Source organism: Lonchura striata, chromosome 6 (genome assembly GCF_046129695.1).
Source record: "Lonchura striata isolate bLonStr1 chromosome 6, bLonStr1.mat, whole genome shotgun sequence".
Taxonomy (NCBI): domain Eukaryota; kingdom Metazoa; phylum Chordata; class Aves; order Passeriformes; family Estrildidae; genus Lonchura; species Lonchura striata.
In genome coordinates, this window is record NC_134608.1 from 50604578 (window position 1) to 50623837 (window position 19260).

A 19260-nucleotide genomic window follows, 5' to 3' on the forward strand; every position below is an offset into this window, starting at 1 on the left:
AGATATATTACTTAAGACATACTTTATTAATACCCAGAGAAACTGGGCCATCATATCAGAACAAAAAGATCATGACATTGCTAGAAGTTTGAGGCATCCTGGAAGATGCCTTTTAAATGTTGGCTCTTTCAAATAAGGATATATTTTAGTATCCTGGCAGTCTTGATGCAGCTTGAAAAATTCTTAATTACCTCCTTGGGGCTTGAATATCATTCTCATATTTTGAAGATCAAGAAAAACCAGCACAGGAGAAATTTAATTGAAATTAAAAGTCCTTCCTAACTTCCTTCCTTCCTTTCCTGTGTTGTTCCTTTCCTCCCTTTTCTTTCCTGTTATTCCTGGGTACCCTCTGTTTTTTATTAGTGTAATAAAATTGCCTTAGGATTTGCAATATGTAGGTTGTCCTGAGTAGTATTGGAAGGAAAAAAGTTCTCCTATTCTGTGCACCTTGAGTCAGAGTGATTTCCAGATTGTTCTGTTGGAAAAAATGTGAAGGTATCTTTGCATAAGATGGAAAGTGGGATAAGCAAGTTCAGGTGTTCAAGTCTCTGCTCCTTGTCTCATTCTTTGAAAGGTGTTTCTAATACCTCGGATGAGGGCCTGGATTTTCAGGTTGTTGCTGTGTGCTGGGCCCAAAATTTTGTTCTGAAACTGTGGAGGTCTTTAAGTTTATAAACTTTGGATTTGATAATTTGATATTCTCTTAGAAAGACTTCTGGTAAGAGAATCCAGTGAACTCTAGACTTGGAAGAAAATACTTTTAAAGCTTAGGAAATTAATTTGACTTACAATAGCTGTAGTTTCTGAAAACTGTCCTTTCATTGATATGTCATCAAATAGCGTAAGCTATAACCAAATTGAAGGAGATAGTAAGGCAACTGGGAGCTCACTGGGAATGACTATCCTCTATTGCTTGTTGTATTCTGTTAAAGTATAAAGGTTTTGAAACAGGAGGTTTTAAACCAAGCAGAATAGCTGCATTTTATTCTTAGTCTGGTATAAGCCTTTCAAAGGATGGAATGCTGTGAACCTGTCTATGGCTGGATTTTCAGGAGTGCTCAGATTCTGTTGAAAATACTTAATGTGGTGGAATGAGAAGGGAGGATGAGGACTATTGTGCTGCCGAGTCAAAATTACAAACAGCATGTAACACAGTGTAGTTTTGATGTGTTCTTTGGCAAAACCAACTTATTTTATTCTGAAAAGGCTTATTCTGAAAAAAAATGTAAAATACATTAGGGGCACAGAGATTTTCACTGCATTGTGTGATGGACTGTAAATATGCCCAGTTGACATTGTGAAGCATCCTCAAAGTAAGTCTCTGTGTGTTGGGGTGAAAATTCAGCCCAAAGGCTTTTAGTTTACAGCCAGCTCTGCAATATTGCATTTGCTGTGGTCTTGGATGAACAGTGCCAAACAAGAGCACATATTGCAATAAAGAGTGAACAGAAGGACGTTGTTCTGTATGGTTTTGCTTTTCAGTTTGCACTTGTTGACATCTGTCTTGTTGCTAATTTTTCATGACATGGCTATGATACCGTTTCTGTTTTTTGGTTTTGTGCCATTAGAATAGGTCTATAACTAACAGTGATTGAGTCATTATTAGTAAATCCCTAAGTTATTTACTTTGGGAAGTGAAGGCATTTGTTTTCTTTTTACATTATTAAATGCCTGCCTCTGTTTCCTAAGGGTACTCAATACTTAAGGAAGCTTGCTTTCCTTGTTTCTGTGGTTCTTTCCTTTTTTGTGTGTGTCCTCTGTACCTGGCTGATGTTGGTTTTGGGAGAACAGTTGATGTGCTACTGGGAAAGTGCCTGGCCAGAATGTGGCTTGTGCTAAATTTGTCAGTCAGTGGCAGTATTTCTTATAATCTTCCAGCTCTTCTTAAATTAAATCTTTCAATAATTATAAAGCAGATAAATATTTGAGCAGGATTCCAGGTCTCTGCTGCCATCCAAGAACTGTCAGCAGCAGTCTTTCTAAAGTAGATTCCAAACTCGGGAGGAGGTCCTTCTGTCAGCAGGTGGGAGAGGGGGGAGCAGATGTGTTCCCTGGAGAGCAGCCTGGTTTGCCAGCACACAGAGCTTCAGAAGGGTGGGTGAGCAGTCTCTGGTCACTGCTGGGGTCACTGCTGTGGGCTGGCAGTCCAGAGAGCCACCCTGTGTGCTGCCCAGTTTGATACTAGTGAAGATAAGATCGGGTGCACTCGTAGTGTGCAACGCCATCCCACAATGGTAAACACATTTGGAGGCTCTCATATAGGAAGCTGTTGCTGTCTTATAAATTTTTTAGCCAGCTTTCTTTCCATAATTCTGCTGAACCTCCTCACCCTGCTCCAGTTTTGGCAGAGGTACTGAGTGAGCAAGAAAATGGAGCCCTCTGAGTCTGACAGAATGAAGCTGAGTGACATTCCGTGGATGCTCCTTCAGGTTGAAATGGCTCACCTTGTATCCTGCAATCAACACAAACTCATGGGTTGTGCGCTGAAGTATTAGAGCTATGAAAAATGTGCCAATAACAGTGATCACATGCTGCATCAATTAGACCTTCTGTGCAGTGGGCAATTAGTGTTTCATAAAGAAACCAGAAGATACACAGTCATATGTATTTATCAGAGAGGAGAAGAAAACATCTGCTGGTGTATGTTTTGATTAGACCCAAAGGGGAATCTTAGCTTCACTCCTTTTTAATGGTCCAATAGCTAAAATCATTCTTTCTGCCTTACTTAAATGCATTTGGAAATAGCTTCCCACAGTGCCTGAAGTGGTTTAATTACATCTGATACGGTTAGAAGAGATCTCCAGCTCTGTGTGCCAGAACTTCCTCTAGCTGAGAGGACGCGTGCTCGCTGATTACACCTTTGGTTGTTTCCTTTGCCTGGCAAGCTCCTGGTGATCTACAGTGTGGCTGTGGCTCAAGAGCTCGGTGGGACAGGTCCCTTGGTGTGCTGGATGCACCTTGGCATTGTGCTGGAGTGCACTGCCAGGCTGTGTCTCACTGCCTCGTGTCCTGCTTGGTGTGGAACTCTGGGAGAGATTGTGAAGACAGAGATGTATTACCCCTGTGCTATTGACAGGGACACTGCACATACAGATATGTGGCTTTTCCAGGATGAAAACTCAGTAGCAAGACTGGGAAGGAATTAGATTCGCTTTATCTTCCACCCTTCTTTCCCCCAAAATAAGATTATCTTTTTTATTTCACTTACATTGCTCTTTGTCAAATCCAAAGTGGGCTAGTGAGAACTATGCATAAAAAAAAATGAGCCCAGTTAATTTTCTTCATAATATGTTACTGTTGGAAGGAATCTTCTTATACATATCTGTAAGAAATGGTCCTAGGATCCATATGAAGACTAGGATCCCTGCATTTTAGATAGCAGAATTCCTATAGCTGTCCTTCATAATGTTCCCTATGTGGATTCTCATTGCTCTAGTCATATTATGGAGCTGAGCCCCAAAATGTCCTCTGACAGAGAGACTGCTTAAAGCCTTTACCTCTCTCCAGCCACCATCTTAATTATAAAATCTATTGGATTTAGAAATACTAACCCTCTTTAATTTTAGTTGAAATCAATCAACTGAAGAAATTATTATAGGCATTATGAATGCATAAATCTTTTTTTCATTACAAAACCAGGTAAAACCCCTTCATTATATGAATTTTCAGTGAAAGAATTTAAAGTTTGAGTACTCTGGTCTTATTTTATTTTACAGGTCCCACAGAAATGAGAATTTTCCTGAAACTTCCATAGGTTCCCTGCCTTGTACAAGATGTGAAATTAACATATATGTTTAATGGGAGATAAATAACTTTAATCCTTCTCTGAAAAAGAACCAAATATTTTGAATGTAATTTTAGTTGTATGGTATGATCTAGTTTCTGTTCTAGGAAATCAGCAACCAAGCTGTTAATCACATACCTCTGCTCACATTTTACCCTTTTTAACTGAAAATATTTCATAGGACGGAAGTACCAGGCTTACAGGTGTGTCCAGAGACAAGGCTGTGCACGGCACATCAGTCCCCAGTGGAGATTCCTTTTGCTGTAATTGTTGCTAACAAGCATTCTACCAGGTGAAGTGGAATTATTAAAATGGCAACTTCAGCCAGGTATTAAAAAGATATGAAAAGGGTGGTGGAAGCCCTTTCCTGTAATGGTTTGCTACGGATGTCACAGCACCTGAACAGCTCTTTGTTCAATAAAAACATGTTACATCTTATTCTGCCGAGCCTTTGCTTTGCAAATTAAACACAAGACAGTCTCCTGGCAAGATTTGTATGTTTTTGCTGTGCCTTTCATATCCACAAAAGGTGTTGGTAAACTTTTCTGTGCAGTTTGTCAACACAACCTTTCTTTAGCAGTTAATCTGATCTACTTCAGCTGTGATCTGCTTAGTTACATTTTTAAATGGCACACAGAAGCAAATTAGATTAGGCTTGTTTTCTTTGTTGAAAAATGGAAAACACAAAATCCAAGACGTGCAATATCTTGAATTACCTCAGGACCTGTTTCTGTCACGCTTAAACAAATCTGCTACAAGGGCATGGCTGCATCAGTGGTAGCTCTCTAAAGCTGCACTCGTTTAGAAATCAGAAATTGAAGTGTGTTTAAACAGATTGTTTTTTTATTTTATGATCAAAACATTTGGGGTGGGAAAAAATTTGTACTTTTTCTGAATACATGAAGAGTGACATTTGCTAAATTCTACATTCTGGTTATTCTTTCTATCTTGAAGTTTTTTTATTAAGTTGTAACCACATAGGAAACAGTACTTGTCACAATATAATTGCACATTGGAGATTTGTGTAAGTTCCATACCTTGAATTCACAAGTTGAAGTTCAAAGTGATACTACAGTTCATCTTCCTTTAAAAAACAAAGAAGGGAATAACACAAAACCACCCCCAAAAGTACCCAAACCCAGTGATACCCAATTGTGCCCAAACATCTGAATTATCTTTTAAAGAGGAGAATTTGTCTGTTCTATGCAGTGTGTAGAGTCAGTAGGTTTTTCCTATGTTACTTCTTATCCTTGTCTTTGTGTGGGCTGATAACATGTCTGAATCTTAAAGAAGAAGACATGGAAAACAGATTTTGTGTTAATTGGTAAGTGAAGTGCAGTATCTGTATCTAGCATGAAAGCAGCCATTGGAATTGCAGATTTGGCTATCCATTTTGTTTCTAGGAACTGACAAATGTACAATTTGCAATCCTATGTAATTATGATCTGATTCTAGAGTACTGTAATTTCTACCAGTATCTAGAGATATATAATTTTAGCATAAAATTTCAGTAGAGAATGTGCAGGGATTAGTGGCACAACCTTAGTGAGAATTACACTCTTTAATTCCTTGGATATGATGTTGGCATTGTGTCCTTAATCTATTTTGAGAGGTCATATTATACTGAAAATCTGTAGCAGTACATGAACAGCAAAGGATACTTGTGGCTTTGTGTGAGAGCTGTCCATCAGTTTATAGAACATGCTTTATATACCCCTTTTGCTTAGCCACTGGCACATGGTGAAGGAAAAAATGGATGCTAAACTAAAAACAGTTTAAAAATAGTAGATTGGATAAATGCTGACATCTTTTTGATCTAATTCTTTTGGATATTTTGTTACAGTCACAAATGACAGCTGCTTGCCAGTTTAAGAAGAACAAATACTTAGAATTGACACAGCTTTTTAAATTTGATTATCTTTTGTGTGCTTTATTTCAAAGACAAGGTTACTCTTTTTTCCATGTAATGTATTTGTGCAAATCTTAGGACTTTTCAAAGTAACAATAAAAAGCATCTTAGTGTCTTTTTTTTTTTTTTCATTATTCCTCCTTGGTTACTGTTTGATGGCACTGGTGAATATTTGACAAGCAGTTTAGAAAGCAAAGATAAAAATGCATGATTGTTTTATCAGCTATTTATTCTGATGTTTAACATTCTGTGTGCTATAAGCTTTTATTGTGCAAATACTTAGACATTTGAGCAGGTCTAGATGGCAATATTTATGTTCAGCATTAATAAGTTATGTTAGTCAGTTCAGGATCAGAACCCTGAAAATTAGGTGGTGCATATATCAAACCCTGTTTTCAGTCAAATAAAGTAAAAATGATTTCCCAGAGTCTGAAATGCCTTGCCTGGGGGACTGACTTTGCTCTCGAGCAGTACCACACAGAATATTCATGTGACAGCATTTTAAAGCCCAGAACAATAATTTGAAAAAAGTAAGTTGAAGTTAGAAATATGAATTAGTTGGGTCATGATCATTAGCTCTTAATTTTTCTGTGCTTTGGTAACTGTGTCAGCTATAAGCTGCATACTGCAGAGGAGATTTTCAGCTGGAGATCCAAAGCTTTTTGGGGACACAGATTCCACGTTCTCTGAAGCTGTGAGTTCTGGGCGCTATCTTGACTCCTCTGCCACAGCCTTTCTCATAAGTCTCATTTCTTGCTGGGAGCACACATTCTTGCATGTTGTATACATCTCACAGAGGAAAACTGTGTTTCAAAGGAATTGCTGTATCAATTAACTGCCCAACACTGAAAGAATCCAGCATTTGAGTAATACCAGTTAATGATGATAATTTTACAGACTGTATTAAAAAAAGTAGTAGTTTTCCTGTTTTTCTTTTGTATATATATACACATGTATCTATGCATATATATACACCCATATATCTATGCATATATATTTAAATATGAGGAAATAATGTCTGGTTTCTGTTGAGACATCAAGCTGGATAGAGCAGATAATGTATCACTTTTCTCAAGCTATCACACTTCTTAATAATGGAATGCTTTTAAAATATTTTTCCGTTTATACATCACTGTAGGAAGGCATTTCACTTAGCTTTTTTACATTACCACACTATGTACTATGAAGTGTTTTCACTTAGCTTTTTGTAGCACCACACAATGTACTGTGAAGTGTTGAGAGAATAATCCAGAGTAATTATTAGACTAAGTGATAATTTCATTGGAGGTAGTTAAGGAGAACCAGATGAAGACAATTGTCAGATATAACAAAAATGGTCACAGAGTAGTATGAAAGAAATAGAGTTGGGATTCTGATAATTCATAGTGAAAATGGAACTAAAAATACTGCAATAACATATACCTGACCTGTTTTAGATTTGACTAATTTATTTGAAATACTTGAAGCTGATGTGCTAAACTAGGTGTATAAATTCAAATTGGTGAGCATGGTTAATGTTTATGAAAAACAAAGATGATTGAATTTTATGCAATGTACATATTTTAGTATGCTAGAAAAAGAGTTGTGTTGCATAAGAATACTGAGGCTGTTACTTGGTGTGACACTTCAAAGTACTTTAAATGTAGTGAGTGTATTTTGCTGTTAAAAGGACTATATTTTCTTCAAGTTGAAACAGAAAAAGCATGCCAACATATTTGGGGTTAAATTAAGTATAGCCAGCGTATGTAAATATGGATTGAATGAGACAAGTTAGGTTTTTTCCCTAAATGTGTCAAAAAGTACTACTTGTTCCTTTTTCTATTGCAACCTGTGACATGTGATTCTGTATAGTATTATCCCATGTTATGTTTTTCTCCTCCTGTTTATTTTCTCTCTACAGTTGTTTTTGCTAGAGAAAGCAAACTCCCTTGGCTGAGAGTTACACACAGATGTAGAGAAAAACATTTAATGTAACAAAAGGAAAGAAATGCTGAAATGCATTCCAATAGGGTTGGAAGGGGCCTTTAAAGGACTCATTGGAAAACAGAGCTAGAAAATTTGCTTTCACTGTACACAAACAAGGTGGGTTCACAGCTGCAGCAAACTCTGTGTTGTAAAGTTTTTCTGCTGCTTCTCAGGTCTTGAGAATATATTCCATTTACCACACTTGGTTGCACACAGAAGCAAAGGAAAGGGATTAGCTTAGTTTTGAAATAGACTACAATGCTCTTCAGGTTGTTTACTCACAGGATCATCTTCACACAGGGAACTGATAAATTGGAAGATTAAATATGTAACTTGTTTTGAAATGATCTTTAAATGCTGTAGACATCACTGGAATTGAATACCTGTGTCTCACTAAAGGGGAAGAAAATCACCATCCCAGCCTTATTATTACTATGGTTTTCTAAGATTTATTAAAATCTGAGCAAGAGTCTCTTTCTGTGCAGGCACTGTGTATCCACACTGTGAAAACAATCCTCTGTCTTCAGGAGCTTATAATTAAAAACCCCAGCATGGAGGGATTTATACATATGCATCTTTTTATGCAATGTGAAGTTAGTGGCAACATTCTCATGAGATTGAATTAATGGTTTTGGGGATTCAGGGCCTAGGAATGAAGATCAGGCTGTGTGGAATACCTCATCTGCATAGAGTGCTGTTAGAAATAATGACTTAGTTCTCTTTGTAGGGAACAAAATAGAGGCCAAATGGTGTTTGCTACTTTTGATAGCTATCAGCATCTTGCCAGTCTTGAAATCTATATCCATGTACTTATCCATGAGATCTGACAAAGTCATTTTCCTCTGAAAATGTCCAGGATTGTCAGTATTTGCTACTAGTATAGAAGGTAATACAGAGAAAGAAGACAAACCAAAATGAAAAATCTGCTTTCCTCAGTTCCAGCAAAAGAGTACTAGGTTGGATTATAAAGATAGTATGTGTGGGGGGAAAAGTGACAAAATATTTTGTTTCATGGTTAGTATTTATCATGAAATGACATGTCTTCCCTTAGAAACTGTATTCCATAGAAACTGTAAAACCACCTGTAAAAAGGAAAAGGGAGCTTGGCTGTTTCAATTCACTAGCATCTATCAGAGTTACAATTCTTACTGTATTTTTGTTCAGTTTTGTTTGTTAGAGCAGCAAAGGTAGACTCTTTCACCTTCATGTTTTCAATAAATGGATAGCTTGATTTTACTATTGCTTTAAAAATCCAGTAAATAAAACGCCATCTTTTTCCTATAGACATGCACAGGCAGTGGGATCCATTAATACTTTGCTGCATTAGTGAATTACCTCAAGTATAATCCATTTCAGCAGCAGCATGTTTGATCTACACATTCATGCCTGTGTTTGCACTCCTGCAGCAGGGAGAGACCCCACTGAACACCTGCAGCAGTGACCCTATTGTTGGCATCAGTGTTTTGTTTGTTAAACACTTCACCATTATGCTATTATTTAAAAGGCCAGCATTGTTTCTAGGTTAATTACTGTACCTGTGAGACTTCATTCTTGCTTCACAAAGGTGTTTCCAAGAGGAGTTAAGACTTGTTTGTTACTCTCATTTTACAGGTGTCTTGGAAGATTGTTCTGTTTGATGTACAATAGGCCCAGCAGCTGCCAAATGGACAAACCCAAGTTTCATAGAACAGGTATAGGACAGGGAGGGAAGGGAGCCAGCAGTTATCTTGTGCTGGTTTTCTCTTCATCACAGTGGCTCACGGTGTTTTCCACATCAAAAAAGCAGAGGTCTGTTTTGGGTGATGCCTTTTACCTGGTCAGCAGTAATGGAATGGGAGAATCATTGTGGGCCAGGCAAAGAACTCTTGCTCTGCAGTGTGTGTATGTGTAAGTGCAGTCTCCTTACCCAGACAATGCTTTTCCCTAGTTTCTGCTTGTTTAATTTACTGTTTGTTGTGGTTGGGTGCTTTGTACATTAAGGGGTTTGGTTTGTCTGTGCATATATTTTACTGTTTTAACAGCTGAGATTGGCTGGGTTTTGGTACTGAGAGAGAAACCTGGCTGCCTGGGCTGGATCTTTCCAGTGGCTGGCAGCGATGTGTTTTCAATAAAGGCACTTCATGAAAGTCGTGTCATTTGTCATCTGGATCCATCTGCATTGCAGGTAGTGTATCTCCAGGTCACAGTGGGCTTTTTTTTCCTTCCCAATTTGCTCCTGTTCAGGTACTTCTCGTCAAACTACTTTAAATGTGATTTTAGCATAGATCACCCAAAGGCAATTGTGTTTTACTGCTCCATCATTCATGTTTATTAAATTCACCTGTCTCTTTTGGGACATAGATTCCTTCTCTTATGTTGTGTTCAGAGTTTGTGTCTGCTGAAGCAGGGCAAGAAATAACCCAGCTCTTCCAGTAGGTGATATTTTCATTACCTGCATTTTACTGCCACATGCTATCTTGTTCTGTTCTGTGTAATTGCAGAGAATGAATCTGTACAAATATTAGTTCAACTGATCTTTCCAGGGCAGTAGTTGCAGTCCTGTAGTTCAGTTATTTAAAACATGCAATGTGTGCTGTAGGGAATAGTTTTGTTTTTCATCTCACTAGATCTTATCCTGGCTGCTTATCATCCTCACTGAAAGCTGTCAGCCTAGGCATTTCAGATGGTAAACCGTGGTTTCTTTTTTCTATGACTACAGTTTTGTTCTGATTTTACTCAAAGCTGGATCTCATTACTTCAAAGCATATCTGAAGTATCCGCAGAGCTCCTGTTGTTCCCTTCAGCACTGAGAGTCTCTTGGGTTATTTGCTCAAGAATGGTCAGTGTTTGTTTTTATATATCCTGTAATACATCTGCATCTAACAATTGTAATACAGTGCATCTAACAATGTATTTTACCTGCCTCTGTTGGGTTTTTCAAAACTTAGTCTAAGTAGAACATTTAGAGGATTTGATTTCTATGATTGCTGTTGGTTTCATATACCCCTATGGTTGTAACAACTGAAATCTATTTTGATGAACTGTTCTAATTAAAACAGACCAAAATGCTGTTATGGAATCATAAAATGGTTTGGGTCAGAAGGGACCTTAAAGATCATCTCATTCCAACTTCCCTGCCATGGATAGGGACACTTTCCACTAGATCAGGTTGCTCAAAGCTCTATCCAGCCTGGCCCTGAGCACTGCCAAGGATTTGGCATGTACAGCTTCTCTGGGCAACCTCTGCCAGTGCCCCACCACCCAAACAGTGAAAATGTTTTCCTTAATATCCCGTCTAAATTGACTCTCTCTCAGTTTGAAGCCATTCCCCCATTTCCTGTACTAAATGCCCTTGTAAAATGTCCCTCTCCATTGTTCTTGTAGTTCCCTTCAGGCACTGGAATGCCACAAAAAAGTCTCCTCTGAACCTTCTCTTCTCCAGGCTGAACAACTCTAATTCTCTCAGCCTTTCCTTATAGGATGGTGCTTCATTTCTCTAATCCTCCTTTTGGCCTTCCTCTGGACTTGCTCCCATAGGTCCCTATGCTTCTTATGTTGTGGGCCCCAGAGCTGGACACAGCTGGGGTCTCAGGAGTGCTGAAGAGAGTGGGAGAATCCCTTCCCTCACCCTGCTGTCCACACTACTTTTGATGCAGCCAGGAGACGTTTGGCTTTCTGGGATGAGAGCTCACATGGCTGGGTCCTGTTGAGCTTCTCATCAACCATCACCCCCAAATGCTTCCCTCAGGGCTGCTCAATCCCTTCTCCTCCCAGCCTGTGCTGTGCCCTGACCCAGCTGCAGGACCTTGCACTTGGCTGTATTTAACTTCATGAGGTTCACACTGCTCCACCTCTCCAGCCTGTCAGGGTCCCTCGGGATGGCATCCCTTCCCTCCCGTGTGTCACCACACCACACAGCTTGGTGTTGTTGGCAAATTTACTGAGGGTGTCCTTCATCTCACTGTCCATGTCAGCAACAGCTGCACTAGTCCCAGTACTGACCCCTGGGAATGCCACTCCTGACTGGTCTCTGCTTGGACACCAAGCCATTGACCATGACTCTGAGTGTGACCATCAAACCAGTTCCTCATCCATTGAGGGCTCCATCGTTAAATCCATGCCACCGCAGTTTAGAGACAAGGATTTTGTGCAAGATTGTGTCAAATGCTTTTGAAAAGTTCAGGTAGATTACGTCTGTGTCTCTTCCCTCATTCACCAGTGCTGTAGCCCTGACACAGCAGGCCACCAGATATTTCAGGCAGGATCTGCCCTTATGTCACAGTGTTTGCTGTCACAAATCATCTCCTCATTTTCCATGTACCTGAGTTCAATAGGAACTTCCCTGGACTGCCACATCATCTTGAGTATGATGGGTTAGTGCCTTCTTCTGAAGGTAACTCCTTCTGCCAGTTCCCTCAGGACCTGCAGATGCATCTCATCAGGTGCCATGGGCTCCTGCACCTCCAGGTGCCTGAGATGGGCTCAAACCTGGTTTTTGCCTATGGAAAGCAGTTCTTCATTGTCCTAGTCCCTGCCTTTCCCTTCTGCACTCAGGCTGTGTGGCTGGAGCACTTGCTAGTGAAGTCTGAGTCAGAGAAGTCACTGAGTACCTCAGCCCTCTCCCTGTCCCTGGTAACCAGGTCTCCCATTTCCTTCTGGAGAGGACACATATTTTCCCTTGTCTTCCTTTACTCAGCAATGTACTTACAGAAGCTTGTGTTGCTGTCCTTGACATCTCTGGCCAGATTTAATTCTATCAGGGCTTTAGCTTTCCCAACCTGATCTCTGGCAATTGTGTGGCCATGCTGAGGATTTGGCTGGAGTTAATCTTAACAATTATCTACATGGAATTAAGAAAAAAAAAAATGAATGTGTTCCTCTTGTTACATTTGCTCTCAGTTAATCTGCATAACCGTTGCCAGACATAATGAGTGTCATAAATCTTAATGTACAAAGGACATTTAGATAAACCTTACTGGAGCAAATAGTAACAACAACCTTTCTAGAAGGTCTCATTAATTTGCTGATTTTTAAACTAGTGTGCCATACAGGATTTGAGAAGAAAATAAAGCATTTGGTTCTGTAATTATTTGTGCAACTGCAAATGCAGTCTGCTATCAACCATCTGCCCTGCAGGCATTACTTTCAGTGCCATTTGGATCATCAGCGCAGTGCATGATCCTCTGTATCTTGTGTTTTGTGGCTGGCTTGGTGCTGATACTTCTCTTACTAATATCTGTTTTGTGTTTCTGCCTTTTTACCTTATCCCTTTCCTTTATTATTTTCAGTCTTTTCAAGGGTCTTCTGCACAGTCAGAAGAGGTGATGCTGTACTCCTGGACTGGCATGTTTTTATTTATTATGTGAGATTCACAGTGAAACACTTTATTCCTCTGAAGCTTTGCGTAAGGAATGCAATTTCCATTTCTGCAGGAGTTTCTGGTGTCTGTACTTTCCTGGTCAGTTCAGTGGTGACTGAAGGGTGGCCTGTAAGAGTAGGTGGTTGCCCTCTCTGCCCTTTGAACATGGCATGGGAGAAATCCAACAACTGCTGTTGCTGATCTTTGCAGTAGAAGGGCAAAATAATATTCAGTGTCCTTGGGTTGTTCCTCAATATCCAGACTTCTGCTGGCTTAGGTGGGCCAGCAAAGCTGTCACTCATTTTACTATACAGGACTGCAGGTTTTACTCTAAATCAGGTGACTCAGCAGCTGCTTTAGGGTCACAAAGCCTTGATGATTCCTAGCATGAGGAGAGCCCTTTTAGAGTGCTTTGTCTCATATATAAATCTTTGATTAGCCTATGTACCTGATACAATAATGTTCTCCCAAGTGGCTTCTGCTGTGCTCAGTTTGTGGGGCAGCAGACCTTGTTTTATGTAGGGATTTGCAGGTGTTGGCATATCTGCTGACTTCACTGCTAAGGAGTTGGTTGAATTTCACTTGTTTGAAGAACCTAAATGCGTGCCATTCCCCCCAGAGCATGACTTCAGCCTGCAGGTCCCTAAGCCTGTTAATGGGCTTTTACAGTGGCATTTCATCAGTGCTGCGGGAAAGCTCATTCTTAAGGACTTAACAGTAACATTATTGAGAGCAGTTGGGCCTTATGGAACTACAGAGACTTCCCAGAAATTAAGTGTAATTGGGTGAATATGACAGATGGTGTCCAGTCAGCCAAGCCATTCTTTTTACAGGAATTTTATTTCCTGTGTTTTTGGAGACTGTAATGTTCAAGTGACACATTACATCCATTCTTGTTCTTCTGAGTCTGTTGTGCTCTTAAGGATCCCATAACCTGTTTGTCTTGACACAGCAACATAGCAGCTTTCTTTACAGGAGGAGTGCATGGAAAAGGTCTGAGTGATCTTGAAGATTAGTCTGGTACAGTGTATTTTTTTTTTTTATTTCTATCTGGTTTGATCATCCATTGTTTTTGAATTGCAGCTCACAATATGGCAGAAGAAACTCAGGATGAAAATGCCCCCTCTAATTTTCCATTTGCTTCTAAATGATCAAATTCTTATCCAATTCATCATCTTTTTATAATGTGAACTGTTTGTTTCAGGAATTTTCTCTGCCTATGTATTTTGCTTGTGCAAAGGTTCCTCATTTCACACAGAGTTTTTGGGTGATGCTGTTAGTAATATAAAGCAACAAAAAGAGAAAATGCAAGGGTGACAGTTCTTAAACAATTTGTTAAAGTTGAGTGGTAGTATGAGTCTGCTTGTTTGACCAGCTGTACATTTTGGTGCAGTTAGTGCTGGGCTGCAGAGATGTGTTGGGTGAGATTTTGGACCTTTGTCCTTGTAAAAAATTATTTTAATAGAAAATGTTCCTGTATGAAGCAGTGTCAGGAAGGAAGAAAAAGCATTGCCTTGTTCATCAGGCAGAAGCAATAGAACTGCTTTACTGTGGCAGATTTTTCTTTTAAAAAAAACCCCTTAAATAAAATCAGTGACTACATTTCTTCTTAATTGTTTTTTCTTGCAATGGCTTAATGAAATACAAGCAGTTTGCATTTTCAAAGAACAAAGGCGAAGTACTTGCTGTGAAAAGTGTTATTTGAATTAAGTATTTTCAGATTTTACTTTAACTGAAATCACCCCATGTGGAATTACAGTAAAAATGTAGCAAGATGCTGACTTAAAGAATCTACCTTCATCTCAGCAGTAAAGTGTGGAGCTTTCTCTGATCATGAAGTTCCATCTTTAAAACCTGATCAGTCTTGGGTTTCTCTCTAAATGCTTTTAAGGAACAGAGATTATAAAAAGCTTAGAATGCTAAAAGTTTTTAATATGTTTTCATCTTTGTTATGACATGCAGTACTTTAGTAAGCCTGGCTTACTATAAATTGAATTTAATGTTGAAACTGTTTCTGCAAAATAGATTTTGTGTCTTAAAAGGGTGGTATGAAAAAAAAAAAAACTTTGACTAAAATGTAATTTTTCCCTTTTAAAAACGAGAGTTGAGATGTTTGAATCAAATGCTGTAATTGAAATTTGAAAATAATGCCATCTAAAGATAATACTTAAATCTCTGTTGCCTTTGGTCCAGGCAACTGATAGGAATCTTTACAATAGGTAGCTATAGGCTTGACTTCTTAAATCCAGCACTAGTAACTTCTAAATGGGTGGACTGTTCAAGTTTTGTGTAGAAGGATGGTTTTTTCCTGAATCTGCAAGGAGATACATCCAAGCTCTGATTGGTCAGCTGAATTTGGACTAGACTATTACTGCAGAACTGAAAGGCTCTTTGCAATATTATGTATAGTGTAAAATTGCTTTTTGTTTTAAGTGGGTCAGAGCCATAGCCAAGATGCCAGGCAGATGCATGACCCTTGATCTAATAGGAGAAAAAATTAATCTTACTAGATCTTCAGGATACTTCAGCATGCTGAGCAGATTGCTAATATGTATGCATGCTCTTCAATAATTCAGTTTTCATGAATTATAAAGTTATATTTCTCTATTAAATCCGACTGAGTTTCATGCTGCCCCTGGGATTTTCTAGCATCACATCAAACTTGTAGGCAGAATTGTCCTAACAGCCTCATTCTCTCTCTCTCTCTCTCTCTCTCTCTCTCTCTCTCTCTCTCTCTCTCTCTCTCTATCTCTCTATCTCTCTCTCTCTCTCTCTCTCTCTCTATCTCTATCTCTATCTCTCTCTCTCTCTCTATCTCTATCTCTATCTCTATCTCTCTATCTCTGAGATTATTTCCTGCCATCTTTCAGTCAGTTTTTCTGCTGTACTGGGCCTTTAGTTTCTGACCATCCCAGTTATTTGGACCAGAGTGCAACAAAAAAACTGAGCAGGACAGGCTGGGTCCTCACCAGATTAACAACCCTTCCAGAGGGATGAGCAATTGATTCCTGCTCCTTTGAGGAAGGGCAAAGGCTGTGCTCCTGCTCACATGCTTTTTTGTTTTCCAAAGAAATAAAAGGCAGAAATCAGAACTGATTTCAGCTCTTGGACCCTGGAGCATCCAAGAGAATGCCAGATGCTTTGCTGAGATGATCTGCTAAATCTTTTTGCAAGGACTCACTGAAGTGTGAGAAAAAGGGTCAGTGGCACTTACACACTTCATCTCAGAGTCCTCTGCAGATGTTTTTCAAGGGAGCAAGAGCAAGGGTGTGATGGAATTGCTATGGAAACAGAGCTTAATAAATATAATTTATTTATGCATGCATATATTTAAACCCAGACTTCACTTAATGGCATATCTTGGAACTCACCCAGTTTCAGGAGACTTTGTTAGTTGGAAATTGGGGAACGTGAAATGCTGGCTGCTGGTCAGCAACTCCAAGGTCCAGCAGTTCTGCAGAAAACACTGACAAAGTGCAGGCTGAAAGTGGAGTGTTTACTGTTGTAGCAGAATATATAGGTTAAATTGAACCCCTTTTGTGTTTAGAGTTGCATAAGTGTTATTAGACATCAGGAAAGGGCAGAACTGCAGCTTTCCAGTGATGCTGGAACTGAGTAACTGTTAAAATAGATAGAATTGGTGGTAATAAGGCATTTCTTAACATTATCCTGTGAAGGATTCAGAAGAGTGGTGGGGGCAAGGCATTCTCATGCCAGTCCAGCATCCTGGAGGGAGAGAGGATTGTTGAAGCAACCATATTCTACTGCATCTTGCAGTCAGTAAAGAAAGCTGGAATTCAGTTTTATTTGTTAAATAGTAAATGCAGGGCTTGTCATTAATCAATGCCTAAAAAAGGTTGTGGAAAACTACTCAGAACTTTATAAAATATGAAGTGGGATAAGGAAGGAGCTGGAAGCTTCAGATGACATTGTCATCTGATTTTCAAGGTATGCTGCTCTTGGTCTCAGCTTTGATTGCATATATTCAGAAGCTTTAAAAAAAGTCTTGCAGTAAGAAGGGCAATGTGGAGAGTTTTAGCATTGCAACATCCATAGTTTTTGGATGGAGTTTTATTTTTTTTTGGCAGTCCTCTGGTGTATCTCATAGTTGCTTTGCATTCCTGGAATGCTGAATGCAAATCACACCATTCTCTAACTGGGGCTTGCTGTTTGGTGTTATTTAAACGGCCATGTTTACCATGCTACAGCTGGGCATTAAGAGACATACAGGAACTGTGCCTGAACCTGAATTTGTCTTGTTGTGGCTTCCCATGCAGGCACAGGACATTTTCCTGCCCCCTTGCTCCATGCAATGTGTCATGCCAGGACATGGATGCTAGGATGGCATGTGCATCACTGCCTCTGCAATTCTTGGGGTCTCTGTTAGCATCATTGCATGGTTTTTGCTTTTTTTCATGCATTGTCTAACACGAGGAGGATTTGTTCAGGCCATTGAGCCTGAAACTTTACACTTAGACATCTTTTATGCAATTGTTTGGCTGAAAAATCTCCATTAGGGTAGTTCTACTTTCTGGCTGTGCAGCTAATACTTCCACAATCATAATGAAACACTCTTCTGCCAACTTGATATTGTATACCATGGAGGAATGTGTGTCTTCCTCTTATAACTTCTGTAATTTATAAAATGAAGAATGCTTGATGTAAAGCAGGACATCTTTATAACTGTGAGGGTCTTTTTTCTTTAATCTTTTTTGTAGACTATGGGTAATGCATTACTTCTACAAGAGATAGTAATTTCATACCTGAGGTACTTGAACAGCATAGTTTTAATCTGTGTAACATCAGCCTTTTGTAGCATATAACTTAAGAAAAATTGTAAAAGGCTGATGCTACAAGAAATGCTTAATTATAGGTCTTTGATAATGCTGGCATTGGAAAGGGGGCATTCTGCATGCCTTTATTAGCTGTTCTGTCTAACTCTACTACAGTATTACTGTCTCCTAAAGACTGTGAATTAATACATGAGATTCACTTTTTTCTTTTTTTTCAATTTTCATTGCAATACTCTCGGTTTTTATGTAGGTCAGAATCCAGGTAGGTTTGTCCTGGATCTTTTTTTTTGCTCTTTTGGATTGTTAAGAGTGATATAAGAGAAAGGCCTAACATTTTATGAAAGTGTATTGTAGGAGAAAATTAATTTTCCTTGTAAGAGGCTATTGTTTTTGTTCTATAGCACTATTTTCCTTGTAGATGACCTATTACTGTTTAAAAGATTCAATTATCTATGTTCAATGTTTAACTATAGTGTTCTTACAATAGAGACCTTTGTTCTCCAGAAAAATAAAGCCTAGTCAGTAGTTTGCTAAAGTACTTTGCAAAAATAGCTTTTTGATTTCAATGCCAGTCTTCAATATCTAATTAATGAAAATAATTGAATTCACAGGAGCTAATCTCCCAACAAGCAACAATTAGCAGAGAGAAATATGGCACTGAGCAATGCTGCATATCTTGCCTACCTCTAAACATTGAAGTGTGTGGCAATAAGTGTGACTTCTCAGATATTCAGGAATAAATTATGGTTCTCAGTGTGCAAAAATTAGGTGGTAATTATGCTACCATAGTTTTAAATACTGCTGAATTGCTGAGCAGTTCACTTACACTCCTCCCTTTTTCTAAGCTTTATATGCAAATTTTATATTTCAGTTCTCTGTGCATTGATGTTTTGCATTAGAAGAGAGTGGAAAAGAAACCAAGCTGTAGACAGTGGATTTTGAATTTCTTTTTGAGCTGTCTGATTATATATTTCTGTTGAAGTCTGTGGAGCCAGAGTTTTGCAATTTTTTGTGGACTGCATTTAAATCCTCTGAAGTCAAGTTTTTTCAGTTAGGGCAGGCAGACTTCCATGGAACATAGTGGGAGTTTTGTAGGATAACGGCTGTGAGAGTTTCCTCCATGGGCGCAGTTAGGTGTTGTTTTGAGTGATAAATTTGTTCCAATTATGTACTCTTTGTCTTTGCAGTGTTCTGGATGATGAGGGGAGCAGCCTGCGTCAGCAGAAGCTTGACAGACAGGTAAGATTTTGGAGGAGGGCTCCCTAAATTCTGAATCCTGGAGTAATGAAAACTCTTCTAAGTGATAGAAAATTGCATCCTCTGACTGGGGGAAGCAGAAGAGAGATCTGTGGAGGCTGAAGTTAACTCACAAGTCTAACTTTCATTAAAATTTGTCTTCTGACTGTGGTTTGAGTGATTCCCACTGCCTTGGACTTGTTTTAAGCTTTTGTATAATGTATTTGTTACCCCA

The 19260-nt window shown here is 39.0% G+C and overlaps 1 protein-coding gene across 6 annotated transcripts in view; it reads left to right on the top strand.

Annotated features, from left to right (window-relative positions):
* TUB (TUB bipartite transcription factor) overlaps positions 1 to 19260 on the top strand; it is a 144361-nt gene that overhangs the window by 78982 nt on the left and 46119 nt on the right. For all 6 annotated transcript variants that reach the window (XM_021529503.3, XM_077784282.1, XM_031505069.2 and 3 more), the window contains exon 2: positions 18977 to 19028. In XM_021529503.3, the coding sequence (XP_021385178.1) occupies positions 18977 to 19028 (52 nt within the window). The remainder of the gene's footprint in view (positions 1 to 18976; positions 19029 to 19260) is intronic.